A 26,189-nucleotide genomic window follows, 5' to 3' on the forward strand; every position below is an offset into this window, starting at 1 on the left:
AGTGAGACATCCAGACGTCCAGCAGCAGCTCAGTCCGTAGGATCAGGAAGTATGAACTAGGATGTGTCTGTGTATCAAGATGAGGCTTGGAGAGCAGCGTCGGATGTAGGAGGTGAAGGAGGTGGTAACGCGCTTTGGAGCATGCTCAGTAGGCTCCTTCTTCAGACCTTGCGGTCTCGTGGTCTGAAGAAGGAGCCTGCTGAGCATGCTCAGAAACGCGTTAGCTCCCCTTCACCTCCTACATCTGATGCTGCTCTCCAAGCCTCATCTTGATACACAGACACATCCTAGTTCATACTTCCTGATCCTATAGACTGAGCATGCTGTTGGACAACTGGATGTCTCACCTGGATCTTAACACACCACACAATGAATCTTTTTAACTATTTATCTTGTAAGTGCATTTCATCTATTGTTCACTAATAAATTGTCTATACTGCACTTAGAGGCGCCTTCCTCTCTTTTTCATGTTACTGCATTAGAACCTTTCTTCCACTCTAAGAAGAGCTGCCTCAGTGTTATTGCTCCCATCCATCCCTGATATCCGTCTGGCACCTTTATCCTACAGCTACAGAGGTTGGGCTCTAACAAGCGTGCCCTATATAATATACATTTTCTATTACTGTGTGAGCCTCTCTAACACATGATGGATACATTTAGAAGTGGATCCCGTCAAGTCCTGGTGGGCACAGCTCACTCAAGGATGGGCAGATGTTTCACCATCCATTGTACTCAGTAATAAACCAAGCAGCTATGATCACCGTAAAAATTTTCCAAAGGAAAATGCAAATCTTTTTCAAGTGACTCTTTATATAGGATTAAAATAAATCTGCAATTACATGAGGAAGTGTAAAACACTGACATTGTAGTTGAGTATATTTACACAGTTCAGCTTAAGGTAACAAGTTGCGTTTGCCACGGGCCCTTGCCATGTTCCAAAAAACCTGTGCCTGGAGTAATATGCAGACTGCTATTGCGTACCTCCATTAAAATAGGCTAGTTCCCTGGCTGTAATTCTGAACAGTGGCTCCATAACTAGTATACAAATCTGGAGGTCTAGCTTCACTTGCTGCACACTTGTTCGAGATCAGTGACTCCGGAAGGGCTGAAGTCATTGGGTCAACATGACAGCGAGGGCCAGGGAGGAAAAAAATGGTAGCCTGTATATTCCTCAGGTTTAGTTTACAGTAGAACTATAAGAAAATCTTTTTTCATTCTGGATAGAGAAAGGGAGGGCTACAACCTCTGTCATATTTGTTTTGCCATCTATGTCCCATTACGGATATTTCTCTTCACTTCCTGCCCCATAGCGAAACAGGAAGTGAGCAGAATTCCCAGCAAATTATTGGGAGCCCCATTGGAAGATTTCCCTTCCATTACTTTTCTGAGGACAACTCAAATTTGGAATTTTCTTTTACTTTCACTTTCAATGACAATGATAAACAGGACAAATAAAGAGGGTAAATCTCCCTAACGGGGGCACAGCAATAAAAACTGACAGGCATTCTAATCCATCTCCACTCTATCCAAAACTAAAAAAAAGTTTTGCCTTTAGTTATACTTTAAGAGCCTTTCTTGATTGGCAATGACTTACTAATGTTACATGAAAAGTTGTTTTTATTAAAAAAAATCCTCTGAGGGATATGAATGCTGATGACTAAATGACTACTTAAAAAAATGAAAGCAGTGTTATGTGTGGAACTGGAAAGCCCTTATGTATTTTTGAAAATCACTCAAGGACTGTCTCTGAACATACATATTCTCAGATGATAATCAGATTCTGTCAGAGATATTAGGCTCCCAAGTTTTTCACTGTAGCACTTGGAAGAGGTGATGACAATTCAAGATATACTGCAAATGTAATGTCAAGTAGCGAGGCACAGTTACAAATGACACGGATAACAGCTGTATCTAATAAAAATGATGTACAATGCAGACACAAAGTAATTATCATACCTGCCCAGTTTGATGGATGTGAGTATTGCTTACTGCTCTGTACTGTTTTCATTGCCTCAGACAGGGATGCACTTGCTTTCATTCCATTCAGGAGTGCCGAATAAAAGGCATGGACAAACATTTTTGAGGCAGCAACAGGCACAGGCCATAGAGATATAAGGACACACTGAGCTCCGGCAGCCAAGAAGGCCCGCGTCAAGCCAATAGCTCCATCTGCTGTAACTTTGTTGCTGGATTCCTGATAAGATCCAAGAACCACTAGTTTTACAGGAAGCCTGAGATCCAGGACATCTGCCGCTGTCAGGAGGAATTCCTGAAGGGGTGGACAGTCTGATATGCTTTCAACATCACTGGCATCATCCTGCATCTGTAAAGACTCAGGAATGGTGTAGGTATTTCCAAAGGTGCTTTTATTTGTTCCAGAGTTGTTCTCGCTGTTTGGAGTTAGTATTAAAGCTGCAAGTTTCCATGAGATGTGGGTGGCAAAGTGGACACATTCAGCTTGTGTGAGTGCGCTCATCACTTTGTCTTTTGTGGCTGAAGAGCCAACAAGAGGCTGACAACCCAACAATTCAGATACCATGTAGGCTTCTTCTTCTGCTGAGGGCATTGGTCCCCACAGCCATCTATCCATCACCGATGGAGGAAGTTTAGGATTTCCAATAACAGCAGCCATGGAGGTAGAACTTGAATATAAGGGAACATTCTTCCGTAAATGAGACTGTAAAATAGACATGCCAAGAAGAACTCTGAATTATTAATGTACATAAAAATAGATCTGTACCAACCATCAATGCTTATTCTTGAGTCACATTACAATTTTCTTCTCTGTAACATGACAAGCGAGCTATGTACTGTAAGATTTCTCTCGTTCAGCTTTGCATTGATTCTCCCATCCAAGTTAAACAGTGTGGATGAAGGAATCTCTCTAGCTGGCTATGTATTCTTATAGCCAGAACTCCCGGCTGTCAGAATACTCAAACAGTGGCTGCATTTAATAGGACAATTTTGTACTTGTCTCCTTCGAAATTCAGATTGAAGGATGTTGGGTGGGAGAATGCCAATAGGGTCACCCACAGCTCCAAATGTGCTTCATATATGGCCAGCTTACTTGACATATTCACCTTGATCTGGGATTCTTTGCTATCAGTCCTCCCACACAATCTCTTATCTTCAGGTCACATAATCACATTGTACCCACCAGATGAAATTTCACTATTCCTCTTCCCTACAGCTGTAACGGAGTATAAGCTAGGATATCTCTAATACTACTATGTATATCTCTATGTATAGAGATCATTATAGCTGCACATTCAAAAATATCTGTGGCAAAGGACATTGGTGGGACAATGGCATAAGTTGGCAAAAGGTTGCAGCAAGTGACATTAAAGCTTAATTTTTTTTAATTGAAATAATAAACATGTTATACCTACCTGCTTTGCACAATGGTATTGCAAAGAGCAGCCCCGATCCACTTCTTCTGGGGTCCCCCACCGTTTTCCTGGCACCTCCTCTTCAGCGAGTGCCCCCATAGAAAGCATCTATAGACACAGCCAGTGTGGCTCTGCCCCGCCCCTTGCTCACTTGTCACAGAAATTGGCTACCGCTGCTATCAATCTGCCCTGTGGGGAGGTAGAGAGTGCAGAGAGCTGCTGCTCTCGTGCACAGCACTGGATCGAGATCAGGCTCAGGTAAGTTTAAGGGGGCTGAGAGGGATCCTGCAGTACAGAAGTGTTTTTACCTTAATGCATAGAATGCATTAAAGTAAAAAAACCTTACAGATTTAGAACCTCTTTAATAATTTGTCTACAAATAAAATAATATGGGCTTTCCACACTGTAGGTCTCTAATGTATTTACATTAAAGAACTGCATGCAGCACAATCAGCTTGCTGACAAAGGGTGAAAGCACAAAGGTGGCAGAGATTGAGCCGTTTGCCTACAATTCTACTTTAAACAGTTAGAACTTCACTTCTGCTTTTAGCACTGTCAGAAAATGAAATCAACCTGGAGCTATTCATCTGTATGAATCATAAATTTGCAGACAGAACTAAATCAAATATACTTGGTTCTTACCTTCGAATTTATGTTCAGAGATCGGATGGAGGGAACAGCAATCAGACTGAAGCGTTCATAAAGATACTCGTTGGATGAGCTACCCTTTAGCAGAGCAAATGGGATGAGGTAAAGTTCTCCTTCCAAGACCAGCACTAGTTGGCGATGTCTGCCCACTGGACCACTCGAATGCATTAATCCCTTAAAGGAAATAAAAATGAAAATATTCACTGTAAAGTTTTATCTGTAAATGGTTTATTATTAGTTCACTCATTATGTTGAATCCTACCTTGTGGGCTTAAAGGATAAGTTCACATTTTGTAACATACATGTTACACTCATTTCCCCCACCTGGCTTCATCATTCATTCACAGTGGGGTTCATTTACTAAAACTGGAGGGTGCAAACTCTGGTGCAGCTCTGCATAGTAACTAATCAGCTTCCAGGTTTTAATATCAAAGCTTAATTAAACAAACTGAATTTAGAAAATTTCAGTAAATCAAGCACAGTTGTCTGTGATTGTGAAAACTACCAGGGAGCTAGTGAGCACTCTGGATAGTTTGCATGGACAGACAGCTACACAGACAAGATGGCAGTACCATGTCATTACACCCACAACTTGCTGCTTGTGGGTACAATGCTTTACAGTCTCCTAACAAGACAAAATCATAAATGCATATTTTTTTACCTGCAAAAAAAAAAAAATGTGCATTTCATTTTTTTTGTAAATGTGAACTTATCCTTTAAAGTGGTTGTAAACCCTTACAAATACCCAGTGAAGTGACTTGCCTCAGGTGATACACAGAGATTAAACAAACCCTCCTACATAAGTTGCACCTGTCTAGCTACAGTCTTCCCTTCTCTACAGTCATTTAAAGTTATGAATTTATAAAGCTTGTCTGAGAGTTCACAAAAAAGGGGGTGGAGAGCTGAAATCATATTGTAATGTACAGCGCTGAGCTAACTATTGGCGCTTATAAATACTGTATAATAACAATAATACTCTGTAGAGCTCAGTGAGGAGAGCTCTGAGAGCTGATTGGAGGGAAGAGACACCCCCCCTCCACACAGCTCACAGGAACAGAGCTGAGGCTGTCAATCTGCTGTAGCTCCCTCCCCTGTCACCATTTTTCTCTAAGGCTCCATATACACAGGACACTTCTGAACGATGGAAACTGACTGCTGGAAAATGTAGGTTAAAAAACATCTGTTTAGCCACGTTTGCATACTGCGTTTATGCGCGTTTGCGTTTAGAAGTGTTTTTTAAAGATACCCTCAGGAGACCTTCCAAAATGCCCAGAATGCACTGAAAAATGGTAAAAAATGTACTATTTCAGACATTTTGAGAGAAATAGAGAGAGCAGAAGCAGAGAGAGCAGTATTTGTTGAGATTAGCTGTCTTTTTTTTTGTGGTGTTTGGATGTGTTCCAGCTCATTTCTGTGCAGAAATTATTGCAGCAGTGTCTAACATATTTTCTTTCAAAGTATGGTGTACTAGGTCCATTTGAGTACCGGGAAAACACTTTACATGCATTATTCATGATGAAAAAAGGCTCTGGACAGCATCTGGAAATGGAAGAGTTAAAAAAAATTTCCAAATGCAAACACTTATGAACGAGGTTAGCCGCGTTTACAAGCATTTGGTGTTTGCAATGCTGATAAAATCTACTCCAGAACGCAAGTTTGGTGCGTTCAAAAAAACGATTCTAAACTCAACTGTCTGTAAACGACTATGTGTACATGGACACATAGGAAAACATTATGGAGAGTTCAGGGGCTGCTGAAAAAAAAAACGCAGAAAAGCTCCTAAACGTGAGTTTATCAGCTGCAGTGTACATGGAACCTTAGGGGTTTATTTACTAAAGCTGGAGAGTCCAAAATCAGACTCCCTTCTGCATAGAAACCAATCAGCTTCTAACCTCAGCTTGTTCAATGAAGCTTTGGCAATGAAACCTGGAAGCTGATTGGTTTCTATGCAGAAGGGAGTCTGATTTTGGACTCTCCAGCTTTAGTAAATAAACCCCTTAGTGTCAGGAAAACTTGTCAGAAGTGTTTAATGCTGATAGCAGAGGAACAAAGCAGCAGACAGAAATGACACTTGGTGCTCTTAAAGCACATACTATAGAAGGATATGCTTTCTTCATATTTCACATCCGAGATTTAAAACCACTTTAATGGCTGCAGATGTGGAATGATCGAATAGCAACTCCAGGTTTTCTACCACATCATTATTTGCCACATGTCACTGATGTACATGACAGTCACTACTCATATCACTATGCATATGCAACCTTTCATATTTCCTTAGTAAAAATATTATACTATATATTATTATTATTATTTTAGTCTTGAACACAACCAAATAAATACGAGATTCCCTTTAGTGTTGAAGGTTAAAAAAAAATAAAATAAACGAATGATGGTGTCCCCCTTAAAAATAGCTGGTCTTTTCTAAACGTGACCATTTGGAAAACAATAACCTCAATTCCAGAAGTGTATTAGCATTTCATTGTTTATTCTTTACAATATATAGTGTTTTGCTGGATATTTTAAACCCACTCCAAGCTGAGAATCACTGGCACATAGTGTCATACATAATCATGGCATGATAGCCTAACACATCATATTTAGAGCGGTGCTGATGTGTTCCCAAGAAATGTACATAATTTACTGGAATATCCTACTTGTGCTCATTTTGCATCTCTAGCTTACATTGGCGAATGTGCTAGAGAAAGAGATTTAGGGTCAGGCATGGTGACATTAAGCAGCCTCAGGAGACTTCATGAGAAACCTCTTCACTCCATTCTGACAAATTGTTTACAAAAACCAATGATTCCTTTAGGGAGGCATCCATAGACCAAAGCCCACGGTGAACTTGCTTCCGTTCTCTGAAGCTAAATTTACCAGCATTTGCTCAATCTTTCCTCTCCTTGCACAGTATGAGCTGACAAGAAGTATCTTCCCACTACTGGGAAGTGTTCTCCAGAAATATTTTCCTTCTATATTACGTTTGACTTAGTGCTCTCAAAGCATTAGCTCCAGGTAACTTTTAGCAGCTACTGTAAGTCATAGTGACAAGTGCCTACCCAGAGTTCCAATTTAGAAGAAACCCCTGAGGTTTGCTCTTGTGCTTTACGGAGGCGGCATGCAAGAGCTGCGCAAATGGAATAACAAAGAGCATTTGCATTTTCATCCCATTTACAGTCATTAGGTAAAATAAATTCCTTAAAATCAGACCATGCAAATATATTAATATTTATGCAGCAGAGGGAAAAAATACCTACGCTCTTTACAAATTATATAACCGTACATACTAATGTAGGGGGGGGGGGAGTAGATTTATAGTATTATAGTACACAAGAGAGCTGATAAGACAAACATGCACAGCATTACAAAGCAAATAGGGGCAACATCTGACAGTAACATATATCAAAAAAGCATGTATTGCTGACCTGCATAATACATATTAAATAACTGAAATGTTTATACATAAATAAATATGTCCATCATGTTGGCTTTCTTTTTTTTCTGCAATAGTAAAAACATAACACAGATACAAAGTGGTGAATAGCAATCAGATTCAGACTGCATTATAGACAGTTTGGGCATTAATTAAATATTTGTACAGGTGAATTATTTTTTTTTTGCTTTATTATAAAATGCATCTTTCATCTCCATGCATACCAGCTTAAAAAAAACTCTGCTCCTAGAGGAGTTTAGTGTTTTGCCAATAGAAGCAACTAATGTTATCCTATGTGTGCATGCACATTAGGTAGTCTAGTTTTTCAATTTGAGAAAGTTTTTTTGGCAGAAAAAAACACGAAATGTTCCTAAATGCTGCTAAACATTCCTAAACACTAGTACACAAAATTCTCAAAATTAGTGTTTTTTTTCCTGCCAAGAGCATTGGCGTTCTTCTAAACCAGTGTGTATGGAGCCTTCTAGTTATTTACCTTGCAAATAGTAAAAGAGTATGCTATTGTTTATTGTAAATCATACTTGCTTCAGAAAAGAATACACAGAATTAAATTATCTGACAACATGCTGCATTGGGCACACCTGGACGACAATGCCTTTTGTACTAGCTCTGCCTCTTGGGGCATTACTAGAATGCACTATTAGGCCTCTTGCACACACAAGTAAAAAATGCCACTTTATTACTGATCTGAATACAGGTGCATTATTGTCTATGGAACAATACACACAGCTGCATAAACATCAGTAATAAAGCAATGAGTACAGATCAGTTTAAAAAAATAGAAAATTTTAAAATTCAAGCGTAGTTTATATGCATACTCATGTATACCTGTCTATAATGCAGAACTGCAAAGGAAGAAGTATTTATTGAGTGCATAAGCATAAGCACTTTTACGTGCCTATACATGTGTATACACAACATCTTAAGCCCGGGTTCACACTGACGTGGTGCGGAATTCGCAGCGGTTTCTGAGCGAATTCTGCACCGCATCAGAATCGCTCCCTGTTCATGTGAACCGCTGCGGGTGTGTATGTTAAGCTAAAAAAGCGGTCCGCAAAATGTGGTGCGATGTGCAGAATCGGATTGCATGGGTGTGAATACCGATGCAATTTGATTCTAGCGCGGACCAAAAAAAGGGTCCTGCACCTTTTTGGTGCGGATGCGGTGCACTTTGAGCCATACAAAATGTATGGCTCAAATTGCACCGCACAGAATTTGCATGTGATTTGCACAGGAACGCGGTGCGGTTCGTGTGCGAAACACATGCGATATGCCGTACCACACATATATGAACCCAGGTTTATGGACACATCTGACTTAGGATCTTTCTGTCAACAAGATCCTAAATACAAACATCAGTAAATTATTACATCTGTGTGCTAGAGGCTTTAGAGGCAGCATGTAGTCTGCTTATGTTTGTACTGTTCGGCTGTATAGACCAATAAACAAGAGAATGGAAAGGTGACTTCAGGTTTAACTACTATTCCTTTATACTGGCTTTTAAAATTTAAAAATGCAATAATATCATAATTGGATGAAAGGTTTAGCACTGTAAACACTTTTTTCGATAGATAAATAGTGCATTTTTTCTATAGGTACATACATTAAAACTAAAATGAGGGACAATTGAGGAGGAAAGAGGTACAGATGCACTTTACTTCAAAAGAGATAGCCCCTCCAAATTTGGGACAGATGGGAGCTATAGATTTATTTTGTCTTCTTGTGTCCAGATTATGGACATTTAAGTGTTACCATATTCAGAATAAGCAATAAATAAGCTTTAAAACAAACCTTCGCTGCCATCTGTAGCTGTAGGTATTGTGGAACAATTTATTCTCAAAGTTCACAGCAGAAACACTAAAGTTTAAGTCATTTTCAAGTAGTGCAGCTTCCTCTATTCCTTACACTCATTAGAGATTAAAAAGCTTAAGGGAAAGTTCCTATGAGCACACAGTTTCAGTAACTGAAATTAGTGTATGAAATGTGTTGGTCAGTGTCTGGCGAATGCGGATCTGGCAATTGTGGGGCTTGGGGGACAGTGTGATGAAAATTGGTGGCAAGTTCCCCTTTTTGTAAACTCATACTGATACATATTACCATTGATGGCTGTTACATGAAAAAAAAGAGGATGGTGGCTACTTGGATGTGTTTCTCTGTGCTTAAAAGCTGCAGAGAATTTTTCAGTATGGCCATGCTCAGAGTGAAATTGTTACAACATTAAAACATTGATGCAGAAACTTACAAGAGGCAGAAATATGTCATTCTAATTGCTGACTTGCTGTGTGTGCAAAACATTAATCTGCAGGTGACAAATTTTCTCTAACTGGTTTTGCATATTAATTATTCACAGTAGCTTTAAAGCTGTCTTTCTCAACCCTTTTAACATGTTGGAACCCTTGAAATAACTTTCAGGTCTCAAGAAACCCCTGCTAATAATTTATATACCTCACCCTACAGTAAATTAACAATTAAATAATTGGGAATGTGGTATAGTTTGCATATTTGGCACTCTATGTTGTTTTATATGTGTAGCTCTGACTCCCAAAGATGCTGGGTCCTTCTTTTGCCCCCCAGTGGAGACCTCTCCTGACCTGAACCTGACACTTACTGACACACCAGTAACAATGCAATGGGTTTAAATAGGGCCAGGACAAGAGAACAATGGTAGCACATATCTGATCACAGTAACTTTGACATGTTATAGGACACCAAGGTGATAACCAGCGCAGTCACACTAGTATGCTTTGTTCCCATAAATAGCCTGTGGAGGGCCTGACCAGAACACACAAAGTTAAATAAAAGGAACAGATTGATCAAATTAAACAGCAAAAACAGTCATGAGAAACCACCATTAATAAAGAATGCCAATAGCAAGGTGTTGTATCTTATCTACACCACTTGCCAGTGGAGGAACAAATTTGAAGTCTACAGATGGCGAGGCTCTTATATTCTTGCTCACACCTAAAGGGTGAGTATTTGTAATCCACAAGCAAACACCCCCAAAGTGTTCTGGGCAGATTCTCCTGGTGGCAGCAACATTCAGCAACAGCAGGCAAGCTTAGCACATGTACAGGTGGCCAAAAGGCCTCTCACTACTGATACTGTATAGACATCTTCCCCAAGGTTAGTGGTCACACCACATTCTGAAGCTTGCACCTGTGATTCATGTCCAGAAAGCTCCTTTGACTTACATTACAACACTGTCCTCCCTCTTAGCACAACAGTACTCTCTGCAGCCTGGTTCCCCTCGTGGTTCTTCTGTTCCACACACAGCCATGGTATGTAGCACTCAGTCTTTCCACCTACCAGCTTGCTCTGCCCACACAGCAGTCTCCTGCACAGCAGCCCCTTGCGGCTCTCTTCTCGGTCTCTCTCTCTCTCTCCCCCCTGTCTCTCTCTGCACTCTTCATAGCTAAAAAGCCCATCAATCACCACCTCCTCTCTTCCTGTCAAGATTTCCACCAACGGCCAGGGAAGGAAAAATCTGCTGAACAGCACCATCAGCCAGGCTACATAGGATCATAGTATTTGGAAATGAAATAAATAATAAATAAATGGGCAAAAAGGAAACACACACAATCAAAATTGTAGTGTTTCCTCACATTGCTGTTCAGTGGAGAAGGATCCCCTTACATTGGTGGTAAGTATAGTGTCCCCTTACATTAGTGGTCAGTGTAGTGCCATTTTACATTAGTTGTCAGTGTGGTGCTTCCTTACACTGGTGGTCAGCGTAGCGTCTCCATACATTGGTGGTCAGTGGAAGGGGGACCCTCTTACTTTTATGGTCATTAGGAGAGGGCCCCCTTACACTAGTGGTAAGCAAAATGCTCCCTTGCATTGGTAGCCAGTATAGTGCTTTTTACATTGGTGGTCAGTATAGTGTTCACTTATACTAGCGGTCATCATGGTGCATCCTTACATAAGTGGTCGGTAAAATGGTACCTTACATTGGTTGTGTTGGTGTTTGGCAGTGTAGTACCCTTTTACAATGTACATTGGTGATCAGTGGAGAAGGACCCATTTACGCTGGTAGTTAGTTGTCAGTATAGTGCATCCTTAAATTGGTAATCTGTGTAGTGCCCTCTTACATTGGTGGTAAGTAGAGGAAGGGCCCTGTTACATTTGTGATCACTGGGAGAAGGACCCTTTACACTGGTGGTCAGTGGGGGAAGGGCCCCATTACACTGATGGTCAGTGGAAAGAATGCATCTAACATTGGTGAACAGTGAGAACATAGTGTTCAGGGGGAACAATAACTCTCCTATAGAGAGCTTAAAAGATCATTGATGTCAGTGGTTACCTATCTGAGAGCCAGAAATTGTTCATTGATCAATAAACCCCTAGCAATCCCCAAGGATTCCACAGATCCCTGGTTGAAACAAGCTGCTTTAGAGGGGGAGTCCTGTGCATTTGCAGGACAATGGGAGAACGTGATCAAAATCTGTCATGTATTAATAGATCTTTGTGGCCTCACCAGACTAAGGTTTTTTTTTTCAGACAAAATCTTGAAACATACAGAGGAACATCAGAAATTTTATTTTAATTTGTCTTCTTTTTTTTTTTTTTACTGCTACTGTACTTTCAATGACCCGCACCACCTAATGAAAATCCTTCAGTGCTGCTCTTTTTTTTTTCTAGTTTTCAAACAACTTGTAACAGAGTGACCTGCATCCTACAATGTCCTTGTGAATAATTTAAAATCTAATTAACTCCAACAGAGAATATTTTGCTGACTAAAGAATGTGATACTGTGGTCTTAGATCTATCTTAGGTTGCCTTCAACACCATCAATTCTCAGTGTTGGTTTTCCCATAGGAATTTTATCAAAGGGAGCACTGGGTAATAATAACATCTGAGGCACACACTTTCGTAAAATGTATTTCTAACACTTTCTTTGCTGAAGCAACCTTGAGTAAAATGATAAGTTGAGAAGTAACAGTTAAAAATAAAAATGTGAGTTTTATTAGCAGTGGTTAGGCAGCAACTTGACAAAGGGTCTGACCTTTCCCCAATCTATGGAAAAAATAAAAAAGCAAGTTTTGCCAAAAGATGAACTGTCCCAGTTGCATGACAGGTTAACTTATAGCCTGACTGAAGAAAAACAGCTATTTATAATGGTGAAATACATAGGGTTGACACTTTTTCTTCACGCCAAACCCAAACACTTTACATATGGGAATTTGTGTTTTTAAGGTAGAATGCTGTGGACCCTGGTGTAAAGGGGAACTCCAATGTAAGGGGGTTTCTGCTCACCAAAGCCCCCACTTACATTAGAGATCCTAACATTCCCCCTCAAATCAGGGTTCCCAAAGCCCCCCTTACATCAGAGTCTGCAGAGCACTCCTTACATCTGAGTCCCCATTATCGTACTGTACTCACTCACTCTGAGGCAGGAGAGAGAAGGGAGGGAGACTTCAGTCACAGACAGTGGATGGTGAGCTCACTTACCTGAGAATGGAGGGTCAGGTATTGGCACCTTTCATCCACCATCTTCCAATTGCTGGGCTTCAAATTTCCCGCCCACACATTTGTTTCTGAGACACAGCACGCCATAGATTAGCGTTTGGGCAGACATAGAAAGGTAGCAGCAGGAGGAAAAGGAGCAGATCGGGCCCTCTCTCCTCTCCCCGTCTGTGTGAGAGAGAGTGCCACAGACACTCAGTTTGGACTAACTCAGCCAGCCCCCCAGACGGTAGGCAACCCTGGTAATCAGGGTGTGCCTAGGCACACCTGGCCCATGTGCACGCTTATGAACTCGGTTGTTGTGGTCAGGGCTGCTGTTAGAAATTATGGGGCCCCATACAGCCTACCTGACAGCCCCCCACCTCAAAAATATTAAAGTATATTTTCGCTATAAATACACTAAAATTATTATTAGAAGACCTCCTAAATTTAAAAGATAAAATTGTATTGAGTTAATAAATGCGAATTAAGTCTTGGGGCTCATTTGCATGGGTGCTGTGGCCTGTACAGTGGTTTGGAGCTACCTGGAGCTGTGTGCAGTCAGCCTATGTAACGCTATGGGCATGCAGCAGCTGTACGAGCATAGACGCGGGTCATAATTTGACAGGCATGAGAGTGCACATGTACAGCCCTTTAGAGTAACAGGAATCCTTAGAGCTCATTCACACATGAGGTGTGTGTGTGTGGGGGGGGGGTGATAAAACCCCAATGTTTGAGCTGTGCTTTTACCACCAACTGCTACCACCTTTAACAATGGAGGCAGTGTCTAGGGGTGTGCACATGCTACTGCTGCGATGCTATGCCATGGCAAAAATGTTACCCCTGTTGAACAAGGCCCATTCAGGTGACTAGCACTACTCTGAAAGTGCTGCTGTGCTAGTGAGGGGTTAAAACAAGCGGTGAGGAGACGATGTAACTCCTCACTGCCTGTCAACTGCTCTCTGAAGAGTGATCCAAATATAATTTTTTCAGAGAGCAAAGCACATGTGAACGAGCCTTTCATTTTTCTAAAATTATTTATTAAAAAATGTTTACTTTTTTTAGAATTTTATTTTACTTTTTTAGAAATTTTTTTAATTTTTTTAACAGCCCTGGGGTCTAAACAGACCCCTAATGTCTCACTTTTGAGTAAGAGGAAGGAAATAAGGATATAAATTCCTCAATTCCTTTCTCTGCAGCCTCAGCTGCACTGGGCAGTGAATGAATAGCAAGCGCTCTGTGCTGAGTGGTTTCTGGTTCATTCACAAACTGAAGCACTATAAAGACAGTTTACTATGTTTCAGGAATGAACAGACACAGGAACCAATCGGAACCCAAGGAAGGACGGAAAATGCAACCAGGGAAGTGTCCTGTTCAATGTGTGCATATATTTTGGTCTGTGGCAAAGCACAACAGGACACTACACTGGATAGATGTAAGACTATATAGTATAGTACCAGGTCAGGCAGACCGATGCCCTCACTTAAGAGAATGTCACTTAGTAAAGCACATGTTGAATGCTCACTTAGTGAACAAAATAAAGTTATGTTCACTTGAAATACACAATTTTACATTGTACACGACTGGATTAAAGTAAATGCAGCTCCACCTTATTTGCTAAACAAAGTGAACGTTCCTTACTCCCTCGTACATCTTTCCTGGAATTCAATGACCAGATTGGGCCACCAGTATACCAAATTCTCTCCTTTCCCTAATGCAGTCACTACAAAGAAAGGGTGTCACACTTTATGTTCTGAATTTGTTGATGTACTTTGAACTTGTGTTGGTGGCCTCAGTTTGATATAAGTTTGGGATACTTTTGAGATCATTCAAAATTTATTTATTTAAGTTCATCTGACCTGCAACTGGCCTCCTCCTAACCTTCTGAAGTTTTGCATTCCCATAGATCTATCCATATCTGAATGGAAAACCCTGAAAAAATCCGATATGAACAAAAGCTCATCAGAATAGGCCGTTAGAATACCAGTGTGTAAGGAGATGCTTACAAGTGTTGGGCTTAAGGAAGTTTAAGTTTTGTAGGCTAAGTGGGAAGGGGCTAGGCTAACCCTGTGTTTTCCTGGGCTCTGCCCTCCACCCTGTGCTGTAAATAAACAGGGGGAATCTTGGCTTGAGAGAGCCACCCTGTATAAGAAGAATGTGGAGGTCAAGCCAACAGATGTAATTGCTAGCAGCATTTGGGGCACACTGATGGGGACTCCCTAACCAGGACACTATCACTTCTGGATCTCTACTATGGAGAAGGTATGCACCGGAATTAATTAGTTAGGAAGAAAGTGTGATTTTGCAATGTTGGACTATATTGCTTAAGACTTCCAGTAAAGTTTATCACTTGCTTCAAGCCTGGTCTGAAGTTATTCAAAGAGATGCATGAAGGCACATGGCGTATTGAAAGAACAGGGTCTGTAAAGCACACACAGAATGAAGTGTAAGAACAGAATGATTGTTATAGGTAACCACGAACTGGTGGGAATGTAATAGCAGCCAGACAGTGAAAAGTGGTACCAGGCGTGGGTGACAGGTCCTCCGGTAGGGAGAGGGTTGGTACTCTGACTCCCTCTCTAGTGGTCGGTTCCTCAAATTGGGACTGAACCCATGGTACAGAGACCCCATGAACCTAGCCAGTGGTACGGAGAGCTGAAGGAGTTAATCTAGTGCATGCACGAGGTCTGCACTTAGTGCACAGTGGGACCCCATTCTGTCACTGGGAGTGAGGTGGCAGAGTAATGCTGGACTGATGGAGTGGGACAAAGGCTCAGTGATGCCCCTCCTAAATGATACATTCTGGAAGATGAGGTGTGCAGTGATATGGGATGAAGAGTCTTACATAAGGAAGTTGCAGGGGGCTATACAGATGCACAAGGTGAGCAGCTCACCTCTAAGCCAGGTTGCTGCCAAAATGATGACTTTCACATATGAATGTGGCCCCGTCTGGTCCCGGGCATTAGTAAGCACGTTCACAAGAAGAGGTACCCCCATGTACAGGGTGAATAAGCCCTGCCCACAACTGTCTATCCAAATACTCAATAGCAACCTTAAAAAAATCTATTTCAGCACAATTTTCTTTCAAAGCAATAATATTTTCAATCTGCTTGAAACACCCAGTCATGCTGTGACCTCAGGACCACAAATTTGTCTAGGGAAGACCTATGTCACATGTGCAACTAAACTCGCTTGCTCTCTTTTTCTTCATGTTTGAAGATTCATTATCTGTTTTTATCACAAACAAAAAACGATATGACCAGCTCAACAGTTTTAGAGAATTAACAAAATTACTGTTTGGCAAAAAACTAAACTCAGATGGACTCAGTCAGGGGCCCAGGGCACTATGCCTATATACATACTGAGGTCTTTTGTGAGAATTATGTAAAACCCTTGGCTTGTATTGTCTTCATTTATTTTTCCTTGTCTCCTCAATAACCACAAGAGACATAAATTATTTTTTAGCTGATAACCTACAGTCATACATATATATTTGCTCTCATTTAGATGTTGGAAGCTTTACAAATGAAGTTTTTTTTTTCTGCTTGAGGGATGAAATGGGATTTGATTTAATTTTTGGTGATGTTTTATGTTCTATGCTGTGCACTTCTTAAAGACGCAGTCAGTGAAAGTGTTGCTTAGATGATGACAGCAAAGGACACAGCGCTTTGAGGAACCATAGCGTATAGATCACCCAAGGCAAAAATTCAATCAAATACTGGTATCATGCCAAGGGTACAATACCACTTAATTCATGCTCAGTGTCTGTGGATAAAAGCTGTTAACAATAGCATTTTAGGTAACAGAGGGGTTTTTGATCTTTTTGATGTACAAAACAGCATTACTTGAACAAATATGGGGATGGCTTGCAACTAAAATTTAACTGAACTGAACTGAATCATACTTCTAACAATAATAAAGTAGGAACATTTTAGTTCTGATCATTAGATCAAATAAATACAATTACTGCAGGCAAAATATACCATTTTCACTCTTGTAGCTATTTTAATAATAAACAGCACAAAAAAGTATCATTTTAGCTTTGCTAAACATTCAAAACTATTTAAGTAAGAACAAACAATTTTATGATAAAAATGTATCTACTACATAATAACTAGAGAAAAAATAAATAAACGACCCTAATGTAGATCATATGGTAAATTCATACACGTCTACTATGCAGCGACTCCATAACTCGTGTTCTGTTATGCCAGCTATTGGTATTGCCAAGTTGGAATTACCCCACTGTCCATGAGTGGCCATCTGAAATGGCAGCCCTGGCCTTACAGTACACAGTCAGATGGAAAAAAGCTGGGAGTGTATGCACTGCCAACCCAGTAAAATCACCATCTGGCTGTGTATAATGCATAAAGAGTTTATTGTGCCATGGGACCACCATGCATGGGCAAAACATTTTATTTAGAAAGCCTCTAATCTTCAATGGAACTGAAATAAGACTAGGTTTGCTCTTCTACAATATGACTTACTGTATTTAATAAGGTCATGCTAAGAGATAGACATGCGCATGCTGGAAATTTTTGTTTCCTTTTTCGTTACCTGACTCGTTTTTGTAATTCATTTCGTATCTTTGGCATTAATTTTGTATATTCTTTGATCTGGGTGGACTCGAAAAAATTTAGCAGTTTTTTTCCCATAAGATTGCTATATATTTGATATATTATCGAATTGGACAGTTTCGAATGAGAAGGAATTTAATATTTTTGGATGCTAGTCCAACCCACCAAAAGAAATGGCATTTGCTGATTGGGCAATATCGACTGGCATCATGTGCATCCGATGTAATAAATGGACTGAAATTCGTATCCTTATATTATCCGAATCCGAATCATCGAACTAATTTGAAAATTAAATTCATTTCCCCATGGGTCCAAACTACTATTGCATCATGTGACATCACCTAAACATGTATTTGTTAATTTCGTTATCAATTTTTTTTGATTCGGAAATCAGTAAATTTGTCACTATGTCCATTCGGAGATTTGATCTGAAAAACGAATTGAAACACAATGAAATGTACATGTCTACTAGGAGAAGTAGTAATGTACAATGGCAAGTAATCCATAACAACCTACAATGTATATTATTTTAAGTGTTGATTTTTTTAACACCATTATCTTCTCTTTAGGAGATATAAACAAGCGTGAGTAATAGAGATAATATACGTAAATATATGAGTGTTCACATGTAAGGAGAGATTAGAAAAACTACGTTTTTGAAGAAAAGATACCACAGATGTAATCTAATTAATATGCGTGCATAAATATGTATAACTATACTCAAGGTCATAATAATGCTCTGGCAACTCAACAGTTTTTTTTTCCCCAAGGACTGTACTAAGGACACAGGGAGATCAGCTACATGTAAGAAAACAGATTCTACCATCTGCATAATAAAGGGACCACAAAATCTTTGCCAAGGCAAATCACAAGATCAGAACTCAAGACCTGCTTTTTAATAATTAAAGTATAACTAAAGGAAAAACTTTTATTTTAGTTTTGGATAGAGTGGAGAGGGATTTGAATGCCTTTCAGTTTTTATTGATGTCTGTGCCCCCATTAAAGAGATTCACCATCTCTATTTGTCCTGTTTACCATTATCATTGAAAGTGAAAGTAAAAGAAAAACAAAAATTTTGTCCCCAAAAAAGTAATAGAGGGGAAATCTTCCAATGGGGACACTAATTCTGGTGGGTCCCCAAGGATTTTCCTTAATTTGGAGGGATTTCCTCTCACTTCCTATTTGCCGATGGAACAGGAAGTGAAGGGAAATCTCCGCAATGGGACGCAGATGGTGAAAAAAAAATCTGACAGAGGTTATAACCCTCCTTTACTCTATCCAAAATTAAAAAGAAAAGTTTTGCCTATAGTTTAAGAGTACAGAATTTTTTTTTCAAAATAATTTTACTGTTGCTGTATATTGAAACATATCAGGAATTTTTTTAATGCAGATATGTAATATTACTGAGAGGTCCACAATAACTGCAATACAAAATATTCCCAATGAGAAGAATACAGTTTTAAAACAACACATATACAGCAATAGCAAAATACAATATATTTCCTTCTAGTCATCATTAATAATAATTAAATTACTGTGGTTTACTTCACGTAATTCTAATAATTAAAACGGATTTCTGATTGTCTATTGTGGTTTACTTCACTTTATTCCTAGAACTGCAATTTATGGGAGTGCAAGTCATACTTAAGACAACTTGTAGTGCAAAAAATTATTTTGCAACCACTGTCCCCCCCGTAAGTGATTCCACTGCTTGTAATGTCATCATTTTCTTTCTTTGGTTTATGAACATTGTGCTTTCAGGTTGCTCTTATACATGGCAAATGATATGCACAGTGTCTTTTTATGTATAATTTTTATTATACTGCACTTAGTAGATTAAAATAACCCAAGATGAAAACACAAGCAATTGAATGTAGTCCAAACCATTGACAGAGCATTTTCCTCCATAAAAAAAAGACATGTCTGTCAAACTTTATTCCACTCAGAAGCTGAAAGGAGACATACACTATTACAGTGGGAACAAAAGGCAAGCAGCATGATTTGCCAAACCGTCTGCTCTTCAGTAATAAGTCTGCCTTTTAATGCCGCCGACCTAATAAATTATTTTTCATATAGCAGGACGGAATGAAATCAGGTGTATTCTCCCATAAAGCACAATGATTACTCCTCCGAGTCTCACTTTTAGTATACAGAGTAGAAAACTAATTCCCACATAATATTATACAACTTCAAATGCTTTCTCATAAAGCCGAAATGCATTTTAAAAGCGTTCTCATCTCAAGCATATGGTAAAGTAACCTTGTACAAGCAGTGCTGGTTACATATGTAGCTATGATTTGAAGCATCATGAATTTATTATGATCTCATGTGCTGTGTTTTTATGTTTTTGTGGGTTTTTTTTAAACTCACAAACACACTTCCCATCTTGTGGTCAGCAATATAAAACCGGGCAAAAACCTGTCACTATAATTTAAGACAACCTAAATGAATTATGCCAGTAGTTGTGACATGAGAGGATAGAAAACCAGCTCACTGGGTGAATTGTGTTGTATATTTATTGAAAAAAGCTTAAAGCGGTATTAAACCCATAAAAAAATTATTATATTGTAGATTACCAATTCTCAGATGTGATGGCTGCATTAGTTTTCTTTTTTAGACTTTCTTTCCTTTATTTTCAATTGGTGATCCAGCTAGTAAGTCTGTTTTTTGTTTTGGAGGCACTCTAATACAGGAGGTGTGTTACTGGTCAGATCAGTAGGTAGAAACATAGGGGGAAGACCCTAAACAAAGAAAATGAATGCAGCCACCACATCTGATGATTGGTAAGCTGCAATATATTAAATTTTTGGTTTTGGGTTTAATATTTAAGTGTATTTTAAGCCATACACTTAAACCAGTTACATTGTTCTTGTAATGTCAAAAAATTGGCCAATTTTAATTAAATCATTCCTAAAAATCCTATCTGCAAGGTGTATGTGACATTTACCTAATTTAGCTGGGGTAATGTAACCCTTTAATGCACAGTCTTAAAGTGATATTAAGGGATAGATCACACTAAATGCAGTCCAGTGCATTTTTTTTCTGCAACAAAAATGCATGTACAATATTTTCTATGTATTCCAATGGCCCTAATTCACACCGGTGCAGTCACTTTCAGTAAGTTTCTGGTGTAGAAAAAAAAGTATAACATGCTGCATTCTTTCTACACAGAACCATACTGGAACATAGCAAACTGCATCAAAACTGCACCAGTACTGCGCTTGGTGAGAACTGTAAGCAAAAATGTATCCGGAATGCATCCGGAGTTCGTTTTTGTATTGTGAAGTGGCCCTAAAGGCTTTTCTTTTTCTTAAATAACAAATGCATGATACTTACTGGCTCTGTGCAATCCTCCTCTTCTCAGGTCCCCCACCAGTGCTGCAGGCTTAGTGCCCCCATAGCTAGCTGCTTGATATGGGGGCACCCAAGCAGTCTCGCTCTCAAGCCACTGCTCTCTGTGTCCATTCACACATGGAGCATGGCCTGGCCTTGCCCCCACTCTCTCCTCATTGGCTCACTGGCTGTGATTGACAGTAGGTGGGAGCCAATGACTATCGCTTTTGTCTCAGCCAAAGAGGAGGGAGAAACCAGGGAAAGCCGATGCTCTTGTGCAGATTGCTGGATCGAGATGGGGCTCAGGTAAGTTTTGGGGGAGCTAGGGGCGCTGCTGCACACATAGAATGTATGAAGGTAAAGGTTGCGCCTTTACAACCCGTTTAAGTTGGACTAGAATCAGCCTTGCCAGTGCAACAGTCAACTGGGATATTCAGCCTCCACAAGCATGTGTCCATTGAAACTTCATACAAAGAGCCTATTCTCTTCCATGCAGGGGAAGGAATAGATAGTTGGGGAGAAAAGAAAGGTGAATGTAACCGGGAGTGAGGGAATGGTGGGAAATTAAACATAGGCTTGCTTTAGCTACAACTACTGTATATATTGTTTAGCATTTAAAATTATACAGAGATGAGACATGAATCACATACAGGAAACTTATCTGTATGAAAGGAGATCTCTAATTTAATAGAATTACCCCTTTCAACCAGGGCAGCATATTTTATGGTAAAGTAATCCTTTTTTAGGCTATATTCCGAAGATTGTCTCTACCATACACCTAGATTTTCTCTTATTGGCTTCTGTGTGAATGAAGTTCATATGAGTACAATAGGTATCCAGAATGTTGGTGACAGGTCATGAGGAATCCACCAAACGTTTGTCCCAAAATTATTATTGTAAAGGATTTACAGGATATAGAGTCAACAGTTTATAAACAAGCTATCACAGTAGATTGATGAGGAAAAGAATGTTCTTATTACACGTGATGTTTGCTGTCAACACATGGTCAAAGTGTCTTTTTAAATGGGATCTGTGTAAAGAAGTACTACAGGGACACATTCATTGAAAACAATGTAATAATGTTTGAAGACAAATAAGAGCATGTGTTTTGCCGAATTGCTTCTATGTCATTTTATGAACGTTTTGATAGCCTTTTATATTATCTTTTCTGTTCAGATACTTCCTGATTTATGCTTCTTATATCACATATCATAGTGATCAATGAGGTGTTTAAAACTTGAAAATGAAAGCAGATGTTCATGTAAATAAAATAAGAAAGAAATCTGATGAGAATTTAAAGCATATGGCAGGTTGATGCCAAAACTCATCCAATACCATAGCTTGCATAGTTTTTCCACAGATCTGTGTCTACATGCACAACTGCTGTTTAGACAAGAAAATCAGGGAGATGTCAAGAGGCATACTTCAGACTCAACAGAGAAAAAAGTGTAGCTTCAGAGGATGGTAGTCTTAGACTGCACTTTTAACCGACCCCAGGTTCGGTTCAGCCCTTGGGCCATGTCATTTGTGTAGTATGAGTGCTCCCAACCATGCCCACGATCGGTTAATCGAACTGCACTCAGGACCACTTGGAAAAGGTGGTCCTGAATGCAGTTCACTTGTGATCCGGTATGGTTTACTACAGTGGGAGTGCAGTAAAACAGGGATCCCTGGTCTGTTTAGCAGGGAAATATGCCTGGGAACACTGAGAATATGAAGAAGCTATGTATAAGAAGAGAAAACTCAAATTAGTAGATTTAGATACAGACAGTTAAAACCTTCCCTGTAATAGTTATGGTTGGCAGCCCTGCCCACCTCCTATGCCTTTATTTTGGCACATTAAGAAGATAGGAATGATCGAAAACCAGAGAGATGGAAGAAGGCATGACCAAGCTTGGCTTTTACAGGAAATGCTGAGATTAGTATAGCAAATGAGCTGCTTACATTGCTGGTATTTTTTTGATACTGGAGACAACCTTTCCTGAAAGCAGAACTGAAGTTTTAAATAATAAAAATAAATGCTAATAGGTAGACTCTTCGATAGAAGAGGCTTTGTATGTCTCTTCTGGAAAAATGTTCCTTTCCCTTTCTCCTAGAAATTTTTGTGTGTACACTGCCTATGCAGGGTCCAGAGCGTATGCATCGCTGGCCACCTATTGGCTAAAGAAAGAGGATTACAGATGCATAGAAAGTAGAGGAGATGGCAATGATGCAGCAGCAACATCAAGCATAGAGTTGTCATCACTCGAGGAGGGCACACTAAGGCTGGCCATACACTAGTAGAATTTTGTTCAAAATGTTTCATTTTCAGAAGTTTATTCCACTATCTAATCATTAGGGAAGTCAAATCAATGTTCATTTTCAACAATATTGACAAGAAAAGTCAAAGTAGTAGGATGGAAACACAGTAAATGTGTTTTTTGTTTGGGAAATTACATTAATTCCAAGACTGAATGTTAAAAACAAATGAAATTTTGAAGTACTTTTTAACATCATTTGTCAAATCATCAAATGTAATGAGAAATTTCATACAGTTGTTCGTTTGAACGTTCATATAAACATTCATACCAAAGTCTACTAGTATATTTCCAGCGTTAGGTAAGTTTAAAGTGATACTGAAAGTTCGTTTTAAAAAAAACAAAAATGAACATGTCATACTTACCTGCTCTGTGCAGTGATTTTGCACAGAGTATCCCCAATTTTTTTCTTCTTGGGTCCCCTGCTGGTGCTCCTGCCCCCCCCCCCTTCACCAGTGCCCCCAATAGTAAGCTGCTCCTTGATAGATTGCTGGATTGAGAGGGGGCTTAGGTGAGTACTGGGGGGGGGGGGGCTGTGGGGAGAGCAGCACACAGAAGATTTTTTTACATTCATGCATAAAATAAATAAAATATGAATATATAAAGGTAAAAACAACCTTCAGCCTTTACAACCACTTTAATACAATGTGCAAGTATGCTGTGCAAGAGCGCAAGTCAAGTTTCAGTTCATATCAGCAGCAGCTCCTTGAATCACTGCTAGTTATTGATCTAGGTTGACATCACAAATATTGGCTGAAGAAAGCAATCAGGATTTGTCCCTTGTGAAACATAAATGGTAAATGTTACACACTAGGGTCTTTTCTTGCTCTATGTTGAAATCAATACAAACATCTAACCAAGGACAGCACTACAGAAGCAGCTGAACTCTACAGAAATATATTAGTCTTTCACACTTTTGCTAGTACCATATATGACTTTTATTTTATATGCATATAAAAAGTAACAAACACCTAGCAGAATTTTCTGGGGAAATCTTTGTTTGTGCGTTTACGTATTTATTTATGGCAGATCATCCTGTTCTATTTTAGGAAGTAATATTTCTTCCTACTATAGAGGAGAAAATCTTTACTTTTTTTTTTACACAAAAATGGCATGATTGCTATACATTTTTCTTGTGTCACTTCAGCTAATAACTAAGATATAAGAACCTTCCATTATCCAACAGCATTATCTACTCTTCAGGCCACATACCATCACTAGTATGGTGGAATTACTAAACAGGTATGATTCACTTTCAAGGAACTAGTCTACAGATTAAGTGTTATACAATAACCTTAGTAAGTGGGAGACACTTTTTACTACAAGAATCCACTATATCCAGCAGATGTCATTTATAAGAGAATTCTGGACAAAGAACAAAAGGCGTGATGTACTAATCTTAATCAGATTTAAACCTTCCCTAAAAGTCTGAAACTGACTAGTGCCTGAGAAAAAAGTTCTCCTATTTTTTTTAGTAAGATCACTCTGATACATCATCTGTTGAGTCATATTTATGATATATGTCCATTCTCAAAGCCACCAAGGCCTACTGCACAAGGGACCAAAAGACATTATTGACATTGGCGTCCTATTTCCCAGAGTTCACATGGAGGCAGAAACACAAACATGATTACATGTTCTCTAGAGTACTAGACTTGCTACAAGACTTTCAAAACATTGGCCTCCTGAAATACATGAATAACTTTCATTCTGTCATACATTAAAAAATTCAGGAATTAAATTGTCTTTTTAATTTCACCTGGTGAGTTGCATTCCTGTTCACCAAAGCGGCTACATAAACGGACCATGCGGTAAACTATCACACACAAGGTGTATATAAAGATATAATTTTATTGCGTATCAAAAATATAAAAGCAACAATTGCCAATTAGACACAAAAATCAATCGATATACAGTACTATATATACAATCGGTGATACAGTATCACCACACTTCAGACAACGTTGTCTGTAACACCAAAAAATAAATAAAAATAAAAAATGGCATCACGGTATGGCCAAAACTATAATGAACTAGTAATAAACAGCAACATTTCTAGTTATCTGTAATACTAAATGTGACCCACTGGACTATCCCCCCAGGATAAATAGTTGTGAACTATGGTGTCAAAGTTAGTCCAATGATTCCTAATAAGGATGATAAATACAAATCTGAAGATAGTCACTGAAAATCTGGTATAAAGTTCCAGTAACTAGCAGGATGGTATATACAATTCCACTATGGAAATCATAGGAGATATGACACAGGCGTGTGGTGTAAACGGCATGCAGCCTGTGACTTGATTAAAAAAAAGACTTGAAATTCGCAACAATGTGTACTGGCAAGTTCATATAGCAGGAAATTCAGGTGAGTATAGATGATCAAGCACAGAAGTTAGACCACCAGCCTGTTATGTAGATTGACAGGGCGTAATCACTCACTACCCGTCAACAGAATCGGTGCAGATTCACTCACCCTATATAACTAGATAAACTCTCACTAGATACACCCAAGAAATGTCAAATTTCCACCCTTGAAAGTGAATATATATAAATCAACCTTTTCTCTAAATGGACTCAAACCCCTATCTCATGTATAATACCCACTGCCTAATGAAAAATTCAAATAAACCACTATAAACCACACAAGTCCAAAGATTAAAGTGTCTCTTTTTTTCTTTGGAGACACTTTAATCTTTGGACTTGTGTGATTTATAGTGGTTTATTTGAATTTTTCTCTAGGAAGTGGGTATTATACGTGAGATAGGGGTTTTAGTCCATTTAGAGAAAAGGTTGGTTTATATAGATTCACTCACCCTGTTGTTAGTAACTGTCCCTCCTCAGTGAAGTGCTATATCGCACATACTGTAGTATCAAGCAGAACTTGGTAACACTCCATCAGACTAATGCTGTGATATAGTGACTGCTCACCCTTTCTGCTCCTTACTCACTGTAGTGCTGTGTCTTTAGTTGCCTTTGCAGGCTCAAGGATAGTCTCACATGAGTGACCTGCCACTCCACTATGCCGCCATGTATATACTCCACACTATAGT

At 39.2% G+C, this 26,189-nt stretch overlaps 1 protein-coding gene across 2 annotated transcripts in view; it reads right to left on the reverse strand.

The window, feature by feature from the left end:
- TTC28 (tetratricopeptide repeat domain 28) overlaps positions 1–26,189 on the reverse strand; it is a 670,967-nt gene that overhangs the window by 35,997 nt on the left and 608,781 nt on the right. For both annotated transcript variants that reach the window (XM_089692516.1, XM_089692515.1), the window contains exons 14-15: positions 4,032–4,211; positions 1,957–2,677 (exon numbers count right to left, since the gene is read on the reverse strand). In XM_089692516.1, the coding sequence (XP_089548642.1) occupies positions 1,957–2,677; positions 4,032–4,211 (901 nt within the window). The remainder of the gene's footprint in view (positions 1–1,956; positions 2,678–4,031; positions 4,212–26,189) is intronic.

This window comes from Staurois parvus, unplaced genomic scaffold (genome assembly GCF_062004578.1).
Source record: "Staurois parvus isolate SC_StPar_1 unplaced genomic scaffold, SC_StPar_1.0 ptg000589l, whole genome shotgun sequence".
Classification (NCBI taxonomy): Eukaryota; Metazoa; Chordata; class Amphibia; order Anura; family Ranidae; genus Staurois; species Staurois parvus.